At 41.8% G+C, this 20,547-nt stretch overlaps 1 protein-coding gene across 1 annotated transcript in view; it reads right to left on the bottom strand.

Moving 5' to 3' along the window:
• phlpp2 (PH domain and leucine rich repeat protein phosphatase 2) overlaps window positions 1-19,843 on the bottom strand; it is a 33,636-nt gene extending 13,793 nt beyond the window's left edge. The window contains exons 1-5 of the mRNA XM_041035853.1: window positions 19,550-19,843; window positions 17,348-17,631; window positions 11,267-11,400; window positions 2,631-2,821; window positions 1,468-1,593 (exon numbers count right to left, since the gene is read on the bottom strand). Of these exons, the coding sequence (XP_040891787.1) occupies window positions 1,468-1,593; window positions 2,631-2,821; window positions 11,267-11,400; window positions 17,348-17,631; window positions 19,550-19,762 (948 nt within the window). The 5' untranslated portion in view covers window positions 19,763-19,843. The remainder of the gene's footprint in view (window positions 1-1,467; window positions 1,594-2,630; window positions 2,822-11,266; window positions 11,401-17,347; window positions 17,632-19,549) is intronic.
• Window positions 19,844-20,547: the final 704 nt, after the last annotated feature.

Here is a 20,547-nt window from a genome sequence, read left to right as displayed (position 1 = left end):
ACTGAATAATTAGTTAATAATATCATTCACTAAATTAATTCACTACACATACAACTTCAGATGTGTAGTCTGAGTTACACTTTTAATGCAGTTTGTACATTACCAACTAATAAATCACTGGCAAGAGAGTGCTGACATCGCCTATGTTCATGTATAGTGTATCTGCATCAAATTTATAGCCAGTGTTGACAAAAGAGGACAAACACTGCAAAATTAAAGTTTAATTAATTTCCCATTAACGCTGTTTGAATTGCATAATTACATAAGACCATAAATGACAAGTCTGCAGAGCTGTCATGTCATGTTTCCCTAATTTCTAAAAGAAACCTTTCTTTTGCAGCAACTATCATCTGACAAATTTTACTTTTTCTTTGGTAATTTATTAAAATGTACATTTCCACTCTTTCTCATTTGTAATAAACTGCATTTGCTAATTAGCTGTAAAATTGCTGTAACAATTAGTTTAAACATATGACTAATCTACAGGAATATGTTTCACACATTCTGACTTCCTATAAATAAATGTATCTCTACCCCCCCCCCAGTATTCAGTCTTATCCCAAATGCTCATTTTGCAAGCACAAATGCACTGATTCACTCTCTCTCTCTCACACACACAAACACACTAACAATTTATGCAATGTAGCATAAACACTGGCCCAAATCCACCAAAAACCTTCATCAGTTATCATCCCCAGTCTCCATAGAAACCTCTCGTCTAAGTCTCAGCCTAAACACAGCGCACTAACAGACAACTCTAACCCAGTAATCCATACCACCATGGTAGAGAGAGATCCTGGACTTAGTATGAATCTGCAACTAATTGGATTTTCTTTTTTTTTCAGCTGGCTTTCTCCTTCCATGGCTAATTGTATGCTGGCTCTCCCTCAGTGGAGGCTCTCATAGAGGCTGTTCAGCTCCAGGAAGGAGCTGCAGCACAATAGCCATTAATTAGGATATTAGAGACAAAGCAAGCTGAGCAGAACAGAAACAATGAATTTTGATGAGCAGCTCAAGAGACCTGACAAGATTCTCTGATAGACACATGGTATATAATAACACAAATACAAAAATGTGTTTGGGTCATTTAGCATTCTCTAATCTACAGGGACTTATATAACAAAAGCTCTACTGCTGAGGGCCTTTGTATAAAAAATAAAAAAAAAAACTCAATAGAAGTTTCCTCTAGAAGTACAAGGATGCAAAAAGATGAAATAGAAGTATGTTCAATCAATGCCAGACACTGCTGAGAGTCTGCCTCTGTGGAGCCAATCAGACGCACTCAGACAGGCGGTTTCTGATTGGACGACTCAAAAGGCAACTCTAGTCCCAACATCTAATCTCTAATTCAAATACAAGTCCAGAGGGACTAGCTGGAAACAAACAAACTGTTGCTGAGAGACAACACAGGAGACACACACTGTGTACTGCACACACAGTAACACACACTCTTTATCTCTTGCTTACTTTTGATGCCTGCCGATGCCATCTCTGGTAGTCTGCCAGCGTGTCAAAGTTGACAAAGTATGTCTGGGCCTGTGATCCGGCTGAGCTGAACATCAGACAGTGTTGCCTCCGCTTCACCTCCTCCACCTCAATACAAAGACAATACACAGATACGATGAGGAGGAACACTGAGAGAGACAACACAAATGGAGAATGACGATTATCATTAATCATTATTACAGGGATGGTAAAAGAAAAGGTAAAAAAAACAAACTGTAAAACAAAAAAAATTAATTTCCAGTTGTTTTGTCACAGACATACATCAGCATGTGTTGTTTCAGTATTCATTTTATGATGATGTGTTAAATATATACTTTTAATGTATCTGTCTCATCTTCTTCTACCTCAGTGATTAAGCTCCTATAATTGCAAAAAGACCCCTTAGAGATCATGTTAAAAACTGTTCACTTCAGCTGTGTGATAAGAATAGGTGGACATTGTGAAGTTAGCATCTACATTACCCACAATGCAACTCGGCCACTGTAGCTTGTAGTTTTCAGCTCTAATCAACACTGACTCAAACAACATCACTTGGGGAAATTTTGCAGAGTTACCTCTGGAGCTACAAAAGACTTTATACAACTCTTTCACATTTGCAATATTAATCACCAAGACCTGTAAATAGCCTGTGATGTATAAAATTGGCAGAGTTCCCCTGTAAGTGAAAAAATACTTTCATAATACAAAGCAACAGGAAATAAGGTGAGTGAGAGTGTCCCTGTCCAAACACCAGCCAGGGAAGTTGCAGTTAGATAGCATTACCTACTAGATTAGTATTTTATTTTTCATTTCAGAGTGCAGCTTTACTAAATTTTGAGATGAAAGGGTTTAAACTGTTTTCTGCCAGAGGCCAAGAGAGTACAGGTTTTCATTACAACAAAAAACTTTTTTAGTCTTTAAAATCAGCTGTATTTTTGCAAGTTGGAAAGATAACCTCTACATACCTCTACATAAGATCGAAATGCATTACTTCAGATGACAGAATTCTGCTTGTACAGTCGTGCATCATCTTTTTAACTCTATCCAGCCATTCAACACAACTGTATTGTTGTTGAGGGCTCTGCCCTGTGGAAAGTGAAAGGTTCACACTGTTTCAGTCCGACCGCCAAACACTGAACTCTCACCTTTCCCCCCACAAGGGGTAAGATGTGCATCTTCCCAGTCAGGCTGTCTTTCACAGAGGCCACGATTAGACAGGTGCCACAGAGAATGACCTGACGTTCTGCCCACTTGTGCAGCTGTGTCTTGCCCTTCCTGACGCTGAATACGCCTTTCAGCAAAGTGCGCTCCTGCTGGTCTGCGTTCACTGGATGCTCTGGAAGAAAAAGCCCACACACACACACACATACACACAGAGGTCAGTGTAGATCTACAGACATCTATCTAATGAACAAAGATCCCCACCTCTCCTGTGATAAACAAATTAAGTTAATTAATAGCAAATGTTCTGCAGTTAAACACAAGATGGAGGTTTCCAGAAAATGAAGTCATATAGATACGCACAGGTCATTATGATATCACCCACAGAGTAGTGGACTCCTTAGCACAGTGATTCCAGGAACTGGTCTTACATCAGCACTTAAGATGGACACTGCCCTATTATCTCATATACTGTACATCTGGATATATCTCACTGCACAATAATAAGTTTGATCTTACAGTAAAGTGACAAGGTTTAACCATTAAACTCCATTATTAAAAATCTATTAAATTAAAGCCATATTAGAGTTCCACAAATCTTCAGGCTCAGGTTTGAGTCGGGTTTGATTATTTCAAATTTACCTTCGTGAGATTTTTTTTCCTCTCTCTCTCTCTCAGTATAACAGTGCCAACCATTTGCATCCAATCCATGTAATTCATTGCAAGAAGGTACACAAAGAGCAAGCTAATGGTCAGTAATGGATAATGGATGATATAAAGCAAAGTTTAGCTTAGGGTTTTGGGTTGGGTTCAGGTCTTATTTGGCAGTACTCATCAGGTTCAGTCAGGTTCAGTCAGGTTAAGTCTTTAAGATGTTGGTATGGGCCAAGTTTGGGTGTTAGTTGTCTGAGCCATAACATCTCAAAAGGATTATTGCAATTAAGGATCCAAGCTCTTTTTCTTCTTAGGATCACAAAAATTCCCCCAACCTCTCAGGTCTGAAGAGATGAGATGAGATATGGATCTGTGAAATCAACATCCCAGTCAACACATCAAAGGTGAATAGCAGGTAAACTGCCAAGGTGTCCTGTGTCGCTGTATAAATATATGCCTGTCTCTTTCCTTCCCCTGCTCTCTTTCTATCTATCCTTCTGCTCCTGCTCCTGAAGTATCAGTCATATTGATGAATGAGTCAGGGTTTTGTCACATTAAACTTCACTCTTTTCAATTAAATTATGCCAACTTGCACAGCAGGCAGCCTTAGCTGGCCTGTGCTGAAGGACACACCAGACAGCAGTGCTGCTGTCTCTGCCAGGTTTCAAGTACACTCAGGTTAATGGCAGGTCAAATAAGCACAGAGGAGACACTGCCTCAGCCTCTTGTCCTTTGTTGTTAAATTTTCCTCAAACCAACTTATGCTGCATCCCACTCATTGGCAAGCTGCTCTCTCTCCTTCTCTCTCTCTCTCTCTCTCTATCTCTCTCTCTCTCTGTCTCACTCTCTCTTTCTCTCCACCTTCCCTTTCACTTCACAAGGGCATCCAAATGAAATGCTTTTCTTCGCCAGGGAAACTGATAATGAACAAGCCAAGTGCTTCTGACAACAAACTGTCTGGCTGGCAGATCAATAGCAGTGCCTGATCTTTGCGTGTCCCCTCACTCAGAGAGAAAATTAGAGACACAAACCCTCACACAATCAGTGCTGGGTAGTATAGAGATATCTGTAAAAAAAAGAAAAAACAAAAAAAGGGAAAACACCTGGACTGTAGGTCAGTGCTTTTTTTTTTTTTTTTTTTTTTTTGGTATCAAGCAAAATGTCAAAAAACTACCAAATGCTGGCATTGAATGCTTGCTCATACTCTTCTTTACTTATTCATTGGCATGGATAGCAAAGCTCAAGTATCATATTTGCACTAGTACAAATAAATTTCATATGAAAAAATACTTCTGTGTCATTGCCCTTTCAAAGTATCCTTGTGCGAAGAAGAGGAATCATTACTACTGTCTTTTGAATCCATTTAAGGAATCCACACACAATTCCCTTCTCCGTCATACACTGACAGCTGAAAGAGTAAGTTAATAAAGCAAATATAATATACTTGTTAAAACGAGTAATTAAGCAAAACACTTGCCCACTGTGCACAGATCAATAAACTCATCATCGCGCACCCACTCACTATGAACTGACACAGGTTGACAGGATGGTCTCACTGGCTTCACAATACAGTACCAGAAGCAAGCACACTCCACACCTTGTTATGCTGTAAGGGGACTACACTGTTAAGAATACCCCCAGGACACTAACACACAGTCTGGTCTACCTTTAGTGTCCTTTAATATTCTGAGCATCCATATTAATACCAAGAAACCATCCTAAAACCAACAAAAAGTGGTTTGGTTGAAGAATTCAGTCAATTTTATCACAAGTAATATCTTAATCTACTCAGTACAATCTCCTGTACCCTTCAAATTACACAGCTGTCATATTGTCATAGAAGTTTTTTCCATCTAAAAATACCACGGCACACAACATATTACTTTTTGCATTTCCATATCAATTCAATCCTCCATCTAAAAAAATCACTGGCCTATTTATGCAAACACATTCCCAGCCATAAAGAGCCAACTTCTAAAACAAATACACATGCTATTCCTCAAGGTCTGTGGGGCTGTTAGTTGCTAGGGAAACGGGCTACTCACAAAATCAAAGTCCAATGTGAGTTGATAAACCTCCAGACTATCTCCAGTAACCTCTGGGTGCTCTGCAGAAAACCAGCCAAATCAATCCCATCCTACTGAGGACAAATAATGTTGATCATTCCCAGTGACTCCAGAGGGGTTTAGTTACATGGCCGTAAATGTTGTGTAACACTGTTTTCTGTTGGTGTTTTTGTCAGAGCAGTGGGAGTTTAGAGGAGCAGGGCCACAGAGAGCCTGCGCTGCCTCCACCGAACTAATCATCAACCTGCGTCGAGCGTCCTCCTTGGGGAAACTGCCAAACAGGGAGAGTGTGACAAGTGACAGATTAGAGAGTTAACTGTGCAAAGTCTTATCTCTTCTCTGTTCATCTCAAGTGTGGCTGCGACTTTGACTCGCCCGTAAACTCAGTGACAACTCACTTCACAAGCCATGCCAGATGAGCAACAAGGCTGCAATGGATCACACTGTGGTCCCTTATCACTGAAGAATAAAAATGAACAGAGGAACAGATGCAAAGATGGATAGGAGAGAAGAGGGGTGACAGAGAGAAGGAATAAAGGAGGTGAGAGGGAATATAAAAGATGTTTATACGACCTGACTGGGTTATGAAAAATACGAGAGGAAGTGAACTGAGGAAGTTGAAGTGGAGAGCTCCTAAAGAATTAGTAAAACCAAAGCCATTAGTCAAAACAGATCCTTACAGAAGGATAAAACGGGCTTGTCTTCATATCTATTACTATAACAACGAACAGATATGTTATTAATATTACATGTATTATTAAATATTAGAAATACAAATTCAATGTTGACTGACAGAAAATCAATCTGCAACTATTTTCAAAATTAAGCAATTGTAAGCTTGTTTCCTGATGGTTTACAGACTGAAACCATTAACTGAGAAAATCATCTGCAGATTAATCGATTAGGATAATGATCCTAATAAAGCTGATGATATAATGTAATTGTTCGTTCCAGCTCTAATCTGAATGATAAACAAGAGTAGGAGTGTATAATTCAGAACAGCTGCTGATTAATACATAATGCGTGTCAGCAAATTCACTTTCTTTTCAAAGCACATCTGTGCACTCAGTATCATAGAATGCATTAGCAGCACTCTGACTTCAACCACAGTATTTGTTCTCCTGCAGACCACTCATTTTAAGTGATTCGTCATTGTAGGAGGGGTAAGGAAAATTACATTTGCTCCAAAATAGGTAAAGTGGCTGTTCTTTATATATTAAGGGCAAAAAGACTGGAGGGCGTTTACACTTTCTTGTCTGTTTTTAATCACATATTGGATTATTTCAAGGCGGTTGAGCACTCAGCTGAACACACTATTCCCTGTATCCCAGAGCGTTTTTGTTTTGCTCAAGATTGCATAGATTGCGTTAGCATGCAGTAGGGGGTCAGTGGAGGCGGAAACACAGTCTGATTTGACTCAGAACAGCAAGCTCTTTTTGGCAACAAATTCAAATTCAACCCACCACCCAGATGCCTCCACTTGGTGGTCTGTGTTTACCTCTATTTAAAAAAAACTCTTCTTTAAACTTTGTGCAAGTAATTCAATTCTGATATCAAATACAGCAAGCCTGCACAGTGCAGAACACAGATGGAAGACACACAACTGAATGCTCCTTTTGAATAAAGATGACATTAAAACAGACCATCAAAATGGTAGCTATTTCTCAGCAGCAGTAAGCCATCTGACTTGAAAACTGACCATGAGTCAAGAGACAGTCTGCAGGTTTCAAATGGCAAAGAGGAAATGCTCACAAGAAACAGAGCTCCATCACCGAAAAAGCATTTTATAAGGAGCTGGCAGGAAACCATGCTCTCTGCAGAGCTCTGTTGCTTGGGGCAATCCTGTGGGAACCCAGATCTGAACAGAATTTCATTTTTCTCTTAAATCTCAGTCTGGCTGATTGTCCACTTTTTGTCCCTGTGAACCAATTCTTTCTCCCTTTCAAGCATGAAATGAATAAGCAAACTTGTGCTTGGTTATTCACTATGATTTTAGTCTTTCTGTTCCTCCAGGACATGATTATTATGATAAACCACTGGGCCTCAGAGTTTCATCACAACTTAGGCCATCTAAACTTCATTTAGATTTAATTTCCGTGGGTAAATCAGCACCAGCCAAATCAATAACTTATTAGGTAAGTTCACACTACTAGCAGATGACTTATTTCCTTCTGCCCTGACACTGACAGTGGGCCTGACATGAACTGACTTATAACACAGCAAACCCATGACCTCAGCTGGATAATCAATGCCTCTCTCCAGCATATTCTGTCACAGGGTCGAGTTAGATGGCAACATTACCAAGTGCTCAGGAAATTAGCAGAGGCAGTGGAGAAAAGAAGGCAAGAGGCAAAGAAAGAGAGTCCAGCAGGCACCCAACAGAGTTAACACCAACAGGAGACCTGCACCTAAGCTCCTGACTTCAGGGTTGGGGTGGAGAATGGGAGTGGGCCTGGGCAGGCAGCTCCATTTCCCGGATGAAATCTGTAGCACCACACTGCAGCAATATATGGTGTTGTGGACAGCACTGCTGGTTTAACTGACAGTGCCATGGGAAGAGGGGTTGGAGACAGCCCACAAAAAGGAAGAGGTCAAAATATGCCAAGTGCAGGAAGGTGGATGGACCATGAGGCTCTAGTCTATAGAGATTGGCGCTAGACGCTTTGTTGGAGACCCAGCGACACGTCTACTCAAAGACCTAGGGCTACTGCACCAAGCAGCCAGGGAAGTATCAGAAGAGGCAGAGAGGGCAAGCTTTTGGCTCTGGCTGAGAAGATGTGATAAGGCATGGGGAGCGAGCAACTCCTGACGAAGGTTGGCTGCAGAGGTGAGATGTGAGAGAGAGACATCCTCATTCATTGCCCCGCCACCAGATAGATTCCTGGATAAGGGGCAAAATATCTATGAGTGATGGTCCCTGGCTGATCACCCTGCAGCTAACAAAGCGGGCACCAGCACAGGCCGAAAGCCAAGCAGGAGGAGTACTTACCTGTTCAAATTTAACACACAGCAGCCTCAGGTCTCTATGCACAGAGACAGATATTTAAGACAGAGAACACCCAGGCAGAGGTGGAACAGGGCCCAGTGGACAAGTGCCAGAGCTTACAACAGGCCTTGTCTGTGCTGCAGCTGAATGGGCCAACACAGAGAACCACTGGCCCTCAGGTCTCTGCAGTTGTTTTCACTAGAAGCATTTTTTATTAAGTCAGCATTTAGAAATGTTTACTCCCTTGTCCATGTTTGTTTTCATCTCATCTGTGCACCACAGCAGGATGGCGTGTGTGGGGGAAGCAGGAGGGTGGAGAAGGTTTAAGATGAGTTTCCTGAACTAATAAGAGGAAGGTGAAGTTTAATAAATTACCTCCTCCACTGAACTTTGAAACACTTAAATGGACTGAGAGAAAATAAGAAGTGTGGTTGTATGCCTATGAGCTAAGAGGTTTAAACAAAGAGCAAATTTCCTCCTCAGGCTGATGTGACTTGGCCTGAATAGGTAAATCTAACTAATATTTTGCAAGAAAAAAAGATAAGAGGAAGACTAGAAAATCTAAACTTTTCACAGCAGAAATGTTTTTTCTTCCTCTTTACAATATTGTTACAGGATCACTTCACCCAATTTGCAAAAAACATTCATTTCCCAATATCAACAGTTTTCTTTCAGGAGTATTTCTATGGCAGAAAGCAATTCTAAAAAACTGTTAATGTGGTCCGTGTATTATTCAGAGTAACCCAGACACGTGGGTTACTACCACGTTTTTGTGGAAAGACATGCTGCTGCTAATTTTTTTAAATGTCATTTTTGAAAGCTGTAAACAAAAACCTGTTTGCCTACACTGAACTGTGGTGGTGACAGAAATGTTAGACACAGGTATTCTAAAACCTGGGCACATAAAACCACAACCAAATACCTTTTAATCAATTTGCAATCCCTCAGGTTAATCTTACAAGTGCTTTCAGGCTGGGAATCAGTGATGTAGACTCGCAAAACCTATTAAACGCAGAGATGACACATGCGGTGCACCACATCAGGTTGTTCTGTAGCAGCTGTACACCTTGCTGATGGACAACAGTTTTCCTCATCTGCTTAGTCAGATCATTACCCTTGACAACAGCTGTTAGACAAGCAAGCACCTGGGAAAAAGAATTTCACAACAAGGCTATTGTTGTGTGTTTCAACAATACATCACAGCCCACCTACAACTCCACTGTGGGTGGGAATGAAAAACCAGGATTACCTTGTGCCTGCCAAAAAATGAGGTAGACCGGCGAAACTGTATGACTGGAGAGCTCCTGAACACCAGCATGGGGAAGATGGGTGAACATACAGACGTAATTCATAACAAACACAACAACCTCCAAACAATACTAACAGTTACTTCTTTCAGCAGTTCTACGGAAATCACATGGCCAAATCAAGTTGTCTCCTTGGCCTTAGCTGGGCATTAAGAGTGCCTGAGTACCAGTCATGCCTGGTCCTCTTTTCCCATGAGTTGACAAAAAGAGACAGGAAGTCTCCATTGGGTCTGGCTAGACTCTGGCCAGTGTGGCCTGACTACTGATAGTAGCCAAGATCCGACCAGTTCTTATGCTGGCAAGAGGCAAACAACAGTTCCACTGGACTAAGAATAAGACTGCGACCACAGTGAGCTTGAGATCTGACAGCTAAACAAACAAACATCCGTTGTATTAGCCAGCTGATATAAAGACAAAGTTGAAGTCATTCCAGAGAGGCTAGCGAAAGTCAGATAAAAGCAAAACACAACATAAAAGCTGCTTATAACTCAAATTTAGCACCAGTGAGCAATGGTTATCAAGACAAGAAATGTTTATAAAAGACTATAAAAGACAATATAAAAGACAAAGTATTTTATAGCACACAGAAATGGTTAAGAAGTAATTAAATCAGTTTTCACAGTCAGGGTTTTTTAAAGTCTCCTCATGTGTGCCTAGTCAACCAGAAAATTTCGACACAAAGCTGCTGAGATTTGTGTTTAGCACGTACTTTTATTCAGTGTGGCAGCACTGCATTTCAGTTTCAGTGGAGGAAGGGTTGTGTACTTTACGTGGGAGGAATTACATGTGAGCCCTTTAGAAGCTGTGGTGTGCTCAGTCTTCCTCTTCCTGTGGCACAGCAGCATGTGAGCAGCTCTAACCCAAAACATAAGGAGTTCCACTGACTCAGCAGGAACATCAGTCGGTTAATTAAATGGAAACGCATTACAGAACATCATTCACCATTTACCCTTAATGGCAGATCCCTTAATTGCTGCTACCGTAAGAGTATCATCAGACCAACACACAGAACCAAACCAGGAGAGGCAGAGATATCTGTGGGTTAATGTGAGTTGTATTATGACACATGCAGATCTTAGGTCAGTGTCGTACAAATTTGTCACTGGTTTCTCCAAAGAGTCATATCCATTCTGCTACTGCATTAATATCTCACACTGGCACAGGGACATTTAATCACTCCACTCCTGGCGTCATGGGAGCATGCTGACAGCAGCAGGTGAAAGGCAGCCCACACAGGGATGAAGAAACACCACAGGATGATGGATAGTCAGTCACTCATCATGAGGCCATGATGAAAGTGTGTTAGTGGTAGCTCAGGCTATACTGAACACTAGAGACAGCTTCAGAAAGGCATCACTCCCACAGAGCACCAGCCAACAACTGCCTTCACTTTACCCGGAGGAAAATCCTTGCTGAAAGCGCACACACACACAGGATCGAAAGAGGGTGTGATAAAATCGCTCTGGAGCATTTGACCTGCTGCAGTCTGTCTTTTGGTCTTCAGGTCTGTTTGCAGGGGAGGACACCGGGCTCTCACCAGATTCTGCTGAGCAGCAGCAGAAGATAAGGAAGATTGGGGATGATGGCCCCTGTGGGTCAGTACTCACCACTGTAGAAACGGATCAAACAGCTGAGGTCTGAGTTGGCTGCTTCTTGCTGCACCCGCACAGGGTCTGCATAACCCATAGCTGCCAGGTAGTCATACACAATCTGGAGCGGATGCTCAGAAGGGTCCAGCCTCCTAAAGGACAAAAGAAGAGGAGAGGGGGTGTTACAAGGCCCACCACAAAATAGTAACACCAGTTTCTTATAAGGGGAACATATACACTGAAGCATTAGCGTCAAACTAAAGGTGGACAGTTCCTATATTTTTGTTAAAAGCTGCAGATGTTTTATGCTGTGGCCAGGAACATAAGGGAAGGACCTAGATGCAGACACTAGGCGAACTGATGAGTGACAATGTTTTTTTTATTCAACACAAAATCACTGGTAGAAAGACTGTGAGACGAGGAAACCAAAACTTGAACTCAATCCAGGCTCTACTTCCATGACAACAGCAAGGAGGACAGTCCATGGGGAAAACCAGGAGCAAACACTGGAGGAAAACAACAGAGCCACATTGAAGCAGGAAAACAGCAGCAAAGACAGGCAAGGTGACAGGTACAACTTCAGCAGGACTATAGGTACAAACTCAGTGAAGACAATGGGAACACAGACAAACTGACAAAGAGACAGGGGAACAATGAGACTTACATACACAGAGGGTGATTGGCAACAGGTGATTCACACTTGGGAGGGGCAGACAATCAACAAGGCGGGAACCAGACAAAGACAGGAAGTAGACCAGAAACAGATATACAGGAATCAGGATTTCAAACTCAAACAAGAAATACTGAACAAAACTCAAGAACCAAAACCAGAGTGACATGATTACAAAATAAAATAGGAACTACTAAACAAAGCTCAGGAAACCAGAACAAGAGTTCACTCAAAAGTCCAAAAGATCCTTAAAGAACTCAACAAAAATCCAAAAGCCTAACCAGACCAGAGTCTAGTGCAGCAACAAAAATCCCTTGCTGGCATCCCACCCTTGAATACTACCAACTTAATTCCATGGGTCACAGTAACCAGAGTTACTGTGGTGTAAAGTGCTGTTTTTGGTGTTTGGAGCTTTGTTAAAAGAAAATTTGTTCTGTGATGTTTGACAGAGCTCAGGATGGTCATTCAGAGCCCCATACTGATAAAACCATCCATCCATCCATTTTCTATACTGCTTAATCCGTCAGGGTCGCGGGGAGCTGGAGCCTATCCCAGCTGACTACGGGCGAGAGGCGGGGAACACCCTGGACCAGTCGCCAGTCAATCGCAGGGCTACTGATAAAACCAAAAAGTGTAAAAAATAAAAATAAAAAATGCAGTTGTGCAAAATCCAAAAAAGGTTATTGGTACTGCAACTGCACCTTCTCTAACTGTGGGTTTGACTTAATCTTAGGAAAAATCATCTCGGTCCACTAATAATCACTTTAAGGACACTTGGCACTGATACCTAACAGGATGAACGTCAACTCTGAAATCCAGAATCCCTAGCATGATTCAAGCAGCCTTTCACATAAATGCTTACTGTCTGGCTGCATGAGGGAAGTCTTGCAAGCCATGACAGCAAATGCTACTCACACTTTTGCTTTCAAACTGATCAGCTGGAAATCAAAAGCTTGGGGTTTATTCATGCTAACTCTTATCACTTCTGATAACTGTTCTGAGTGATAACTTTTCATTGCATTTTCTTTGCATTTTCAGTTTGCGGTTCTACCTAATAAGGTGTTACAACGTGAAGAGGTTGCGTTGATGTTAGTAAGGATCAGTTTTTGATTTCTGTTTTTATCTAGAGCTGGATTGATAGATCTGCCAGCTGATCCTGGCATTTTACACTTATCTGTATCTGTATAATGACTGAAATGAATTAAAAAGGTGACATCTGCAGTAACTGCCACAGAAAAAGGGCTAAAATTGTCACAGCAGGCAAACAAATATAACTACCCATGCCCAGGCCAAAGGCCACGTTCCCTCTGTCAGACTATATGATTTGCATGATCGTGTTATTTGATGTGACACAGTTGTGACTGTCTTTTCAATGCAGGATTTAGGCAGCTTGCAGAAGGCAGAAAGAGGAGGATGACTGACAGTCCCTGTTGACCATTCACACTGACGCTTACACTTAGCACAGATATGCCTCATTTATTCACAAATCCAACCTTGAGCAATGAAGCAAGAAGCTGTTAAATCTCTGTCAAATGCCACCCAATGGGTTCATTTGTCCTCAGGGTGGAAGGTAAATCATGCAGCAAACTATGGAAATATGCCTCCCAATTCTCAATTTATTGTACCCCATATATCCCATCAGGATATATTTTACATTTTATTAGCTGTCAGGAGATGTGATGCCTCAGCAATCATAGTTCATTTAGCAACGTCCCTCTCTTACCATAGCAACCAAGTGCTAAGAAAAGGAAGCTGTTGTTGTTAGCAAAAAAAGCAGAAGAAAAGTGTACAAGTAATTAGTGCGCTATCCTTGAACTGTACTGGCAGGTATCTACAGTGAACACCAGTAATCACACCCTAATAGAGCAAAACTTACAATATACAAATGAAATCATGCAATTTATGAATAGACAGTGATGCCAAGTCTGTACTTGATAAGTCTTAGTGACGCATTTCAAACTATATTCAACTAAAATCTTATTGTAGGTTAATTTTGATCACAAAGCAAATGCAATATTATCAAAAATATCCTCCCTCAGTTGTTTTCTGTTGCTAACATTCACAATGCCTAATCTGTTCTAATTATTCCCGTTGTCCAAGAGGCTTTTCACCCAGCCTCCACGCTTTGCCCTGTTAATGGGGAGCACACACAGAATAATGGCTTTGTATCACTTATTTGATTTGGACCTGACCAAGCTACAGGGGTCACCTGACCTTCAAACATTTATTTGTAAAAGCAATGTGTCATAAACCTGCCTGAGCAACCGATCATAGGGGTATTCTTGAATTGCAAGTGGTCTGATTCTTCCCCATGCACGATGTACATAGATACGAGCAGATGAGATGAGATTTCTCAGCTGAGTGGCCTCACTTTACATTTCAGAGTGAGAAGCTCAGTGATGTGGGAGGCCGATGGTATCAAGCCACTAACTCCCCCGAGAGGAGCCAGTTGAGATGTCTGGGAGCCTCCCTTTGGAAGTGCTCCGGGCAAGACAAACTGGGAGGAAACCCCAGGCATGTCGGAGGGATTACATATCCCATCTATCTTGGGGGCAATTAGGGATCCCCATGGAAGAGCATGTTGCTAGGAAAAAGAACACTGGACTCTTTGCTCACTCTGCTGGCACTGGGACCCTGACCAGGATGAGTGGCTCAAAAATGGATGAATGAAAGGATGGATGTCCTCCATCAACTCCACTGCCTCAGTAATTTATCTTAAAAGGGAGTTTGTCTGACTGAAAATACAATGTTCCCTAAGCAGGAAAGAACCCAGACCAAGTCTTCCTGTAAGCAGCACATTACTACAAGCTATAAAAAGAAAATCACTAAAAAAAGCTTTCATCCCTTCCATCATGTCCTTACTTACAAGTCCTTCTTCAGTGCTTGTCTCAGTGCTGTCAACAGTACATTCATCTATTATCAGTCACAGCAATAAAATCTATTACACATTCAACATTTATCTTAAAAGAGTTTATAAAAATCATCAAACTAAAAGTCCTCTTTAAGGTCAAACATAAAATCCTAGCTCATGGAGTCCAAGATTATGCATTTCATATACAGTTTTTAAATTTAATGAATTTCAGACAATCTTGACAATACTTTACGCTATGTGCTCTCTGTAGTAATGAAATTTTCCTTTGTAGAAACAAAAATCAGTCTTCTCCAATGACCTGATTTCGAATGGTGAAGATTTTAATACAGAATTTAAATCTACCTGGTCATACTCACTGAAAGACTGCAATGTAAGTGTTATACTGCTGGAATATAAACTGAACCAACACAGCCTATCTACAGGTTTACCAAAAGCCTTTCATTTATTACCATTCTACATTACTCTGCAATGCCTACAGCTTTTAATCAGCATAGATATAATGAACTTGATTCATATGTCCTTGGTTGATCACACCATTGTCTACCAGCCCGTAAAGTGATTAACAACCTCCTGTCATGTTTCCAGGAAATATATCTGCAGCACATTCATAGCACAATCTTCCAGCCATTAATGCTCAATAAGACATCCATTTATAAGTCTCCATTATAAATATATCTACTGGCATTTTTGCTGGTACCCCACAATCTTTGAATATTTTAAGATTCTGCTCTCTGTCAATATCTCACATCCTTTAAAAACTGAGTATACAGTAAGATTTAAGCTATAGCTGATTTCTTATTTTAGACACTCCCGTCTAATATCTTCACAAAGGCTTTCCCACAAAAGCAAAGGAGGACCAGCCCAGATTCCTGCACGGTCACAGATCAGTGAGCCAGCTTTTTTATCCTTTCATAGATAATCAAGGGGCCATTTGCTAGTTCTGTCTACGTATGTCTTCTGGAGCTAGTCATGTTCCCTGAGGGTATCCTGAGTGAGATGCTGTGGGAGTATGGGATGTTAAGATAACTGCAGCCAGTTCTCAGCACTGTGTTTGCCCTCTTTGCATTTACTCAGGCTTGTTCAAGGTGACATTCTGCTTCTGGACAGGATATCAATTAATTGCCATGGCTTGGTGTAGTTTTTTTAATTACATAAATGAGGTAGAGATGTGGACATTTAATATATAATATTTAATAAATATAGTGCTTCTAAATTGCTTTTGTTAGACATTACATTATGCCTTTATTTCCATTTCAGTTGTGTTTATTTGTGTCATAGTCTGCTCCTCAGTTCCCCTGGGCCCCTGTCTCCAGGCCCTGCTTGCCAGGTCATGCTCTTCCCTTCATCTCCCCAGACCTGGCATTCTCCATCCGCCTACCAGATGTCCCCAGACTTTCTTCTTCTCTTCATATCAACCTGCTCCCATATTTTCATTTTCATTTTTTGCCCCTGATCTCCAGTTGGATGCCCCCGATGATGTTGTGCCTGGAACCAAGTCACCAGCCCCGGGCCAACACCCTGCGTAATCTCCAGTCTGCAGTCCCTGCTGACATACAGCCAGACCTCCCAGAACATCAGTTGGCCGTCATCTCAGTCACCACCGACGACCAGGGAGCCTGCTCGATGCTCTAGTTGCCAGCCTCTACTGCATCTCATTCTGAGCTTCACCTGTTGGCCTGTCTGGACCCCAGTATTCTGCTCAGCCTCCAGTGGAGACCCGCCTTTGCCATTAGCCTCTTGCTTGACTTCCAGAGTGGTACTACTTTCGCCACCGCCCATCAACGCAGTCCTTGTTTTCATCCCAGTGTTTGGCGATGTCCTCCCGAGTGGCTGTGTCTGTTTGTCCAGGCCATCCGCCTGAGATCTCCTGTTCTGTCCCTGCCCACCCCCCTGGCTGTTTGTCCAATATCCCTAGTTCCTTTCCCATCTGTTTGAAAACCTGGTTTTCTTCATTTTATTTGATTAAAGCTTCTTCACTGCACCTGCCTGCCTGAGTGTCTGTGTTTGGGTCCTCCCTGCCTGTAGTGCTGCTACCAGTGTAACAATTCGTATGTCTCATGGAAGAGATGTGTGTCCATTTTAAACAACGAAGCTGTCAAAACCTGCTGCTTAAAATCTCATGTTTCACTTGCACTTTACTGGCATAACCACAACCCAAAGCGTCTTTTTGCGCTTCAAGTCACGTATCAGTTCTTTCACTTTTTCCCATCTCCATGTTGGTACATGATTATACATTAAGCTGTGCGCTGTCAGATACTTTGGAGTGCACAGCAAGACAGTATTGACTAGATACAATGATGACACTGATGCAGGATTGCAGCTGTTGGATATTAGATGCATGTGTTTGCCTATTCAGAGTAACTGTGGGTTGTGTTGCTCTGAAAAGGGGCAGAGGGTATTTGGAATACAGGTGCCATAGCCCTTCACCAAGGAAGCCACTAGCCTGTGAAAAGTTGGTCTCTGGACAGCTATCCCAACTTTTTTGGATATTTTATGCCAAATTGTTAGAAAAGGAAATAAAGTATAACTTTACTATTAGGACATAGTGTATATTTACCTGACTAGGTCTCCGTGCAGCTGAACATAGAGTCCCTGTCCATCCCTCTGAGCACACAGCTCCTCCACTGTGGTACTGGTGGAGCAGAGCACCAACTGCAGGTCTGTCTGAGGGGTGGAGGTTGCCTGTGGGCCAGAAGCAGGGGGCTGAGGGTCCACTGTCGCCCCATACAGACACACACAGCCCCGCTGGGTGTCCCCCTTCAGCCAGTCCCGCTCTCTTGATCCAAATCTGGTCTTTCTTGTCACACAGCCACGACTCCCATTCCGCTTTATGTTGCGCTGCTGACAAAGAAAGAGTGATTTTAACACACAGATTGATATCAGACACACACATATGAGAGGTGCTGTGGACTTACCTCAACATAATATCTGTACTGGTAGTTGCTGCCCACCTTTCCATCTGTATACAACTGGAATAATGACTATTTTGTAGAATTAACTGAAGGTGACGCCGCTGGAAATTGATGTAGTGGCACTTGGAGTAACAATAACAAATCCTGTTTACAACTTCACAAAGCCCAAACTGATGCTTTAAAACTATGATGAAATAATTATTTTATTTTGACCAACTGTCAACAGCCTCTTAGTTCTAACCAATATGTATTTGGTATTATTACTTGATAAATTATTTAATGATGAGTTGCTTGTCAGAATAACTATCACATTCTTGTGATTAAACTAATCAATTAATTGGCAATTCTTTCACCACCAGCAGCAGTATTTGATGTCTAAGAAAGTTTATTTTGTTTTAAATATATATATTATATATATTAAATATTTTATTTAAGTACATTCAAATAATTGTACTCCCAAGGTTAAAAATAGGCTTTCACTTTCACTACTTAAATAAGTCAAAACTCGAGCACCATCATTCCAGAAGTTAGAGAAGCAAAGATATGACTGGACAGAGGTTAGTCCCACACCTGTTGAATAACTGCCTGCCATTTGCCAGCTGCTGTCAAGGTGTGTCTGAGTGAAGCACTGAGCCACCGCTTGCTGCTGTGGACTAGTCGTCCCAGTTGACATCAGATGTAGTGGGCAGCTGTGTCCCTATGTGAATAGGAACCAGGGCCACGCTGAATAAAAGTGTGCATCTTCAGTCAAAACCCTTTGACAGACTGGCGACCTGTCCAGGGCGCATCCTGCCTCTTGCCCAATGTCAGCTGGGATTGGCTCCACCCCCCAAAACCACCACCACCATGACCGCCAAAGGGAAAGAGGCATAGCTAATGGATGGATGCATGGTCAGTCAAGCTACCCTTAGTCAGAAAGAAGGAGATGTATATGCTGTATATTTTCCTACTTCCAAATGAAAAAAGGATGTATGTGTCAATGAATGATGTCTAATATGGCTCATTTTTTTCAGTTAGCTATGGAGGTCCCTTGAAGACTTCATGATGATGCGGGTATGTACAGTAACTGCAACACGAACTGTCTCTGCTGCCTCAGAAAATCAACAGAAGTGGATATATTTTAGCAAAGACATAAAGGAAGTTCACGTACGCAACTTGATTGTTTTATGATGATGTTAAGAGGCATGAAATAAAACTAATAAATACTGCCCTTTAACTGTTCACATTGTCAGAATTATCGTTTTACAGCTAACATCAGCCACAGCTGAAACAAATCTGACGAGAAATCTAAATTTTACTTTTGATATCATGCACAGAGTGACCTATTTTACTTTATGATGTGTGCCCTGTCTACAAATACAATAACTGAGTGATGCATACACATTAAACTGAATGACACAGCTGAGATTTTGTGTGTGTGTGTGTAGCTGCCTTGTGAGCAGCAGCCTCAGGGACGTATGTGTCATTACACATCATGTCTTGCCCTAAAATGTCATAGAAAAACTGTTCAGAAGTGGGCCTTCCTCTAAAAGCTCTAAGAGCCTTCAGTGTGTGTGTGTGTGTGTGTGTGTGGCTTGTGGTTGTTAATTGGCTCTGGTACATTCCTCACTGAATGGCAATCATCCACAGATCAATCATCAACCAGAGAGTATCAATCACCTGATATCACTGACGTTACATAATATTGCAAGGATGCGTTTTAATGCTCATGCCCTGTTTGAATCACCTACTGCAATGTAAGAAACCCCTTGACATGTAGCACAATATAGAGATATTGGTCGAGCACTTTGTCCTGTTGCAATCACATACTGCATCACAAGAAAATAAATCCTCTCGTCATGACTTGCCTTTAGCACTCGGATCCCCGTTGCAGCAGGAGCTCCCGTACCACTGCGGCTGCCGCGACCTGCAGTCTGATTCAGCCCCGCTTGGTGGACCACCGTGTCCGGCTGCCTGTCTATGCAAGCCCCGTTATCTCCGACATCCCCTCCTTTCTTGATGCCCGTTTGGGTGTTAGTCGCGACGACCGCTGTGTTATTATCCTCGTCCTCCATCGCCATGGATGATCCCTATTAACAGCGACAGAAACCAAGAAGTGCCGTCCCGGTACGTGACTGGCAAATTCCCACGGAGAGGTGAAAATTCATCCTGTGTCGGTGCAGCGACGCCATATCCAGACTGAATCTGACTGCTGTCAGATAGGCCTGCCGGAGAGCTGATCAATAAACATTACATGGGCGGGTTCAGAGTCTTTATTATTCAACAGCCACTGTCCCTGTTACATTAATCATAAGGCAAGTCTTTTACCACTTGATGCAGTTCATCATGGAAGTATCACGACATGCCCTTGTAAGGTGTGTCTTTGGCACTCATACATTATATTTGTATACATATATAATGTTTTTTTTTTTTTTTATGTTCCATGTTATCACTTCAACATTAATTTAATAACATTCAGTGCCATTTTCTAAGCCTTTATAAGGAGTTTTATGAATTGTAACTTTTGGCTTTATAAAATAATACATTCAAATTTAGTTTTGATTTACTGATCAGTTGCTTTTTCTTTTAACTTCACTGTTTAATTTATCGGGTATATTTATTCATTGTTCCACCATTTACCTCCGGCAAAAGAGCCCAAGAGCACGTGGGGCCTCATTTATAAAAAAGTGCGCACACTTCCACTCAGTTTCACAATCAGCTTGTAAATGTGCGCACTTTCGCAAACCTCACGCTCCGCCCAAAAACACTCCCACAATTAGGCCTGACCACAAAATGGTCAATGTAAATCCCTCATGAATATTGATACACATACTGTTCCTGTATCAGTATGAGGACACCAGGACAA

This window comes from Toxotes jaculatrix, chromosome 1 (genome assembly GCF_017976425.1).
Source record: "Toxotes jaculatrix isolate fToxJac2 chromosome 1, fToxJac2.pri, whole genome shotgun sequence".
Taxonomy (NCBI): Eukaryota; Metazoa; Chordata; class Actinopteri; family Toxotidae; genus Toxotes; species Toxotes jaculatrix.
The sequence above is the reverse complement of the archived record's forward strand: the minus strand, read 5'-3'. Positions and strand labels throughout refer to the sequence as shown.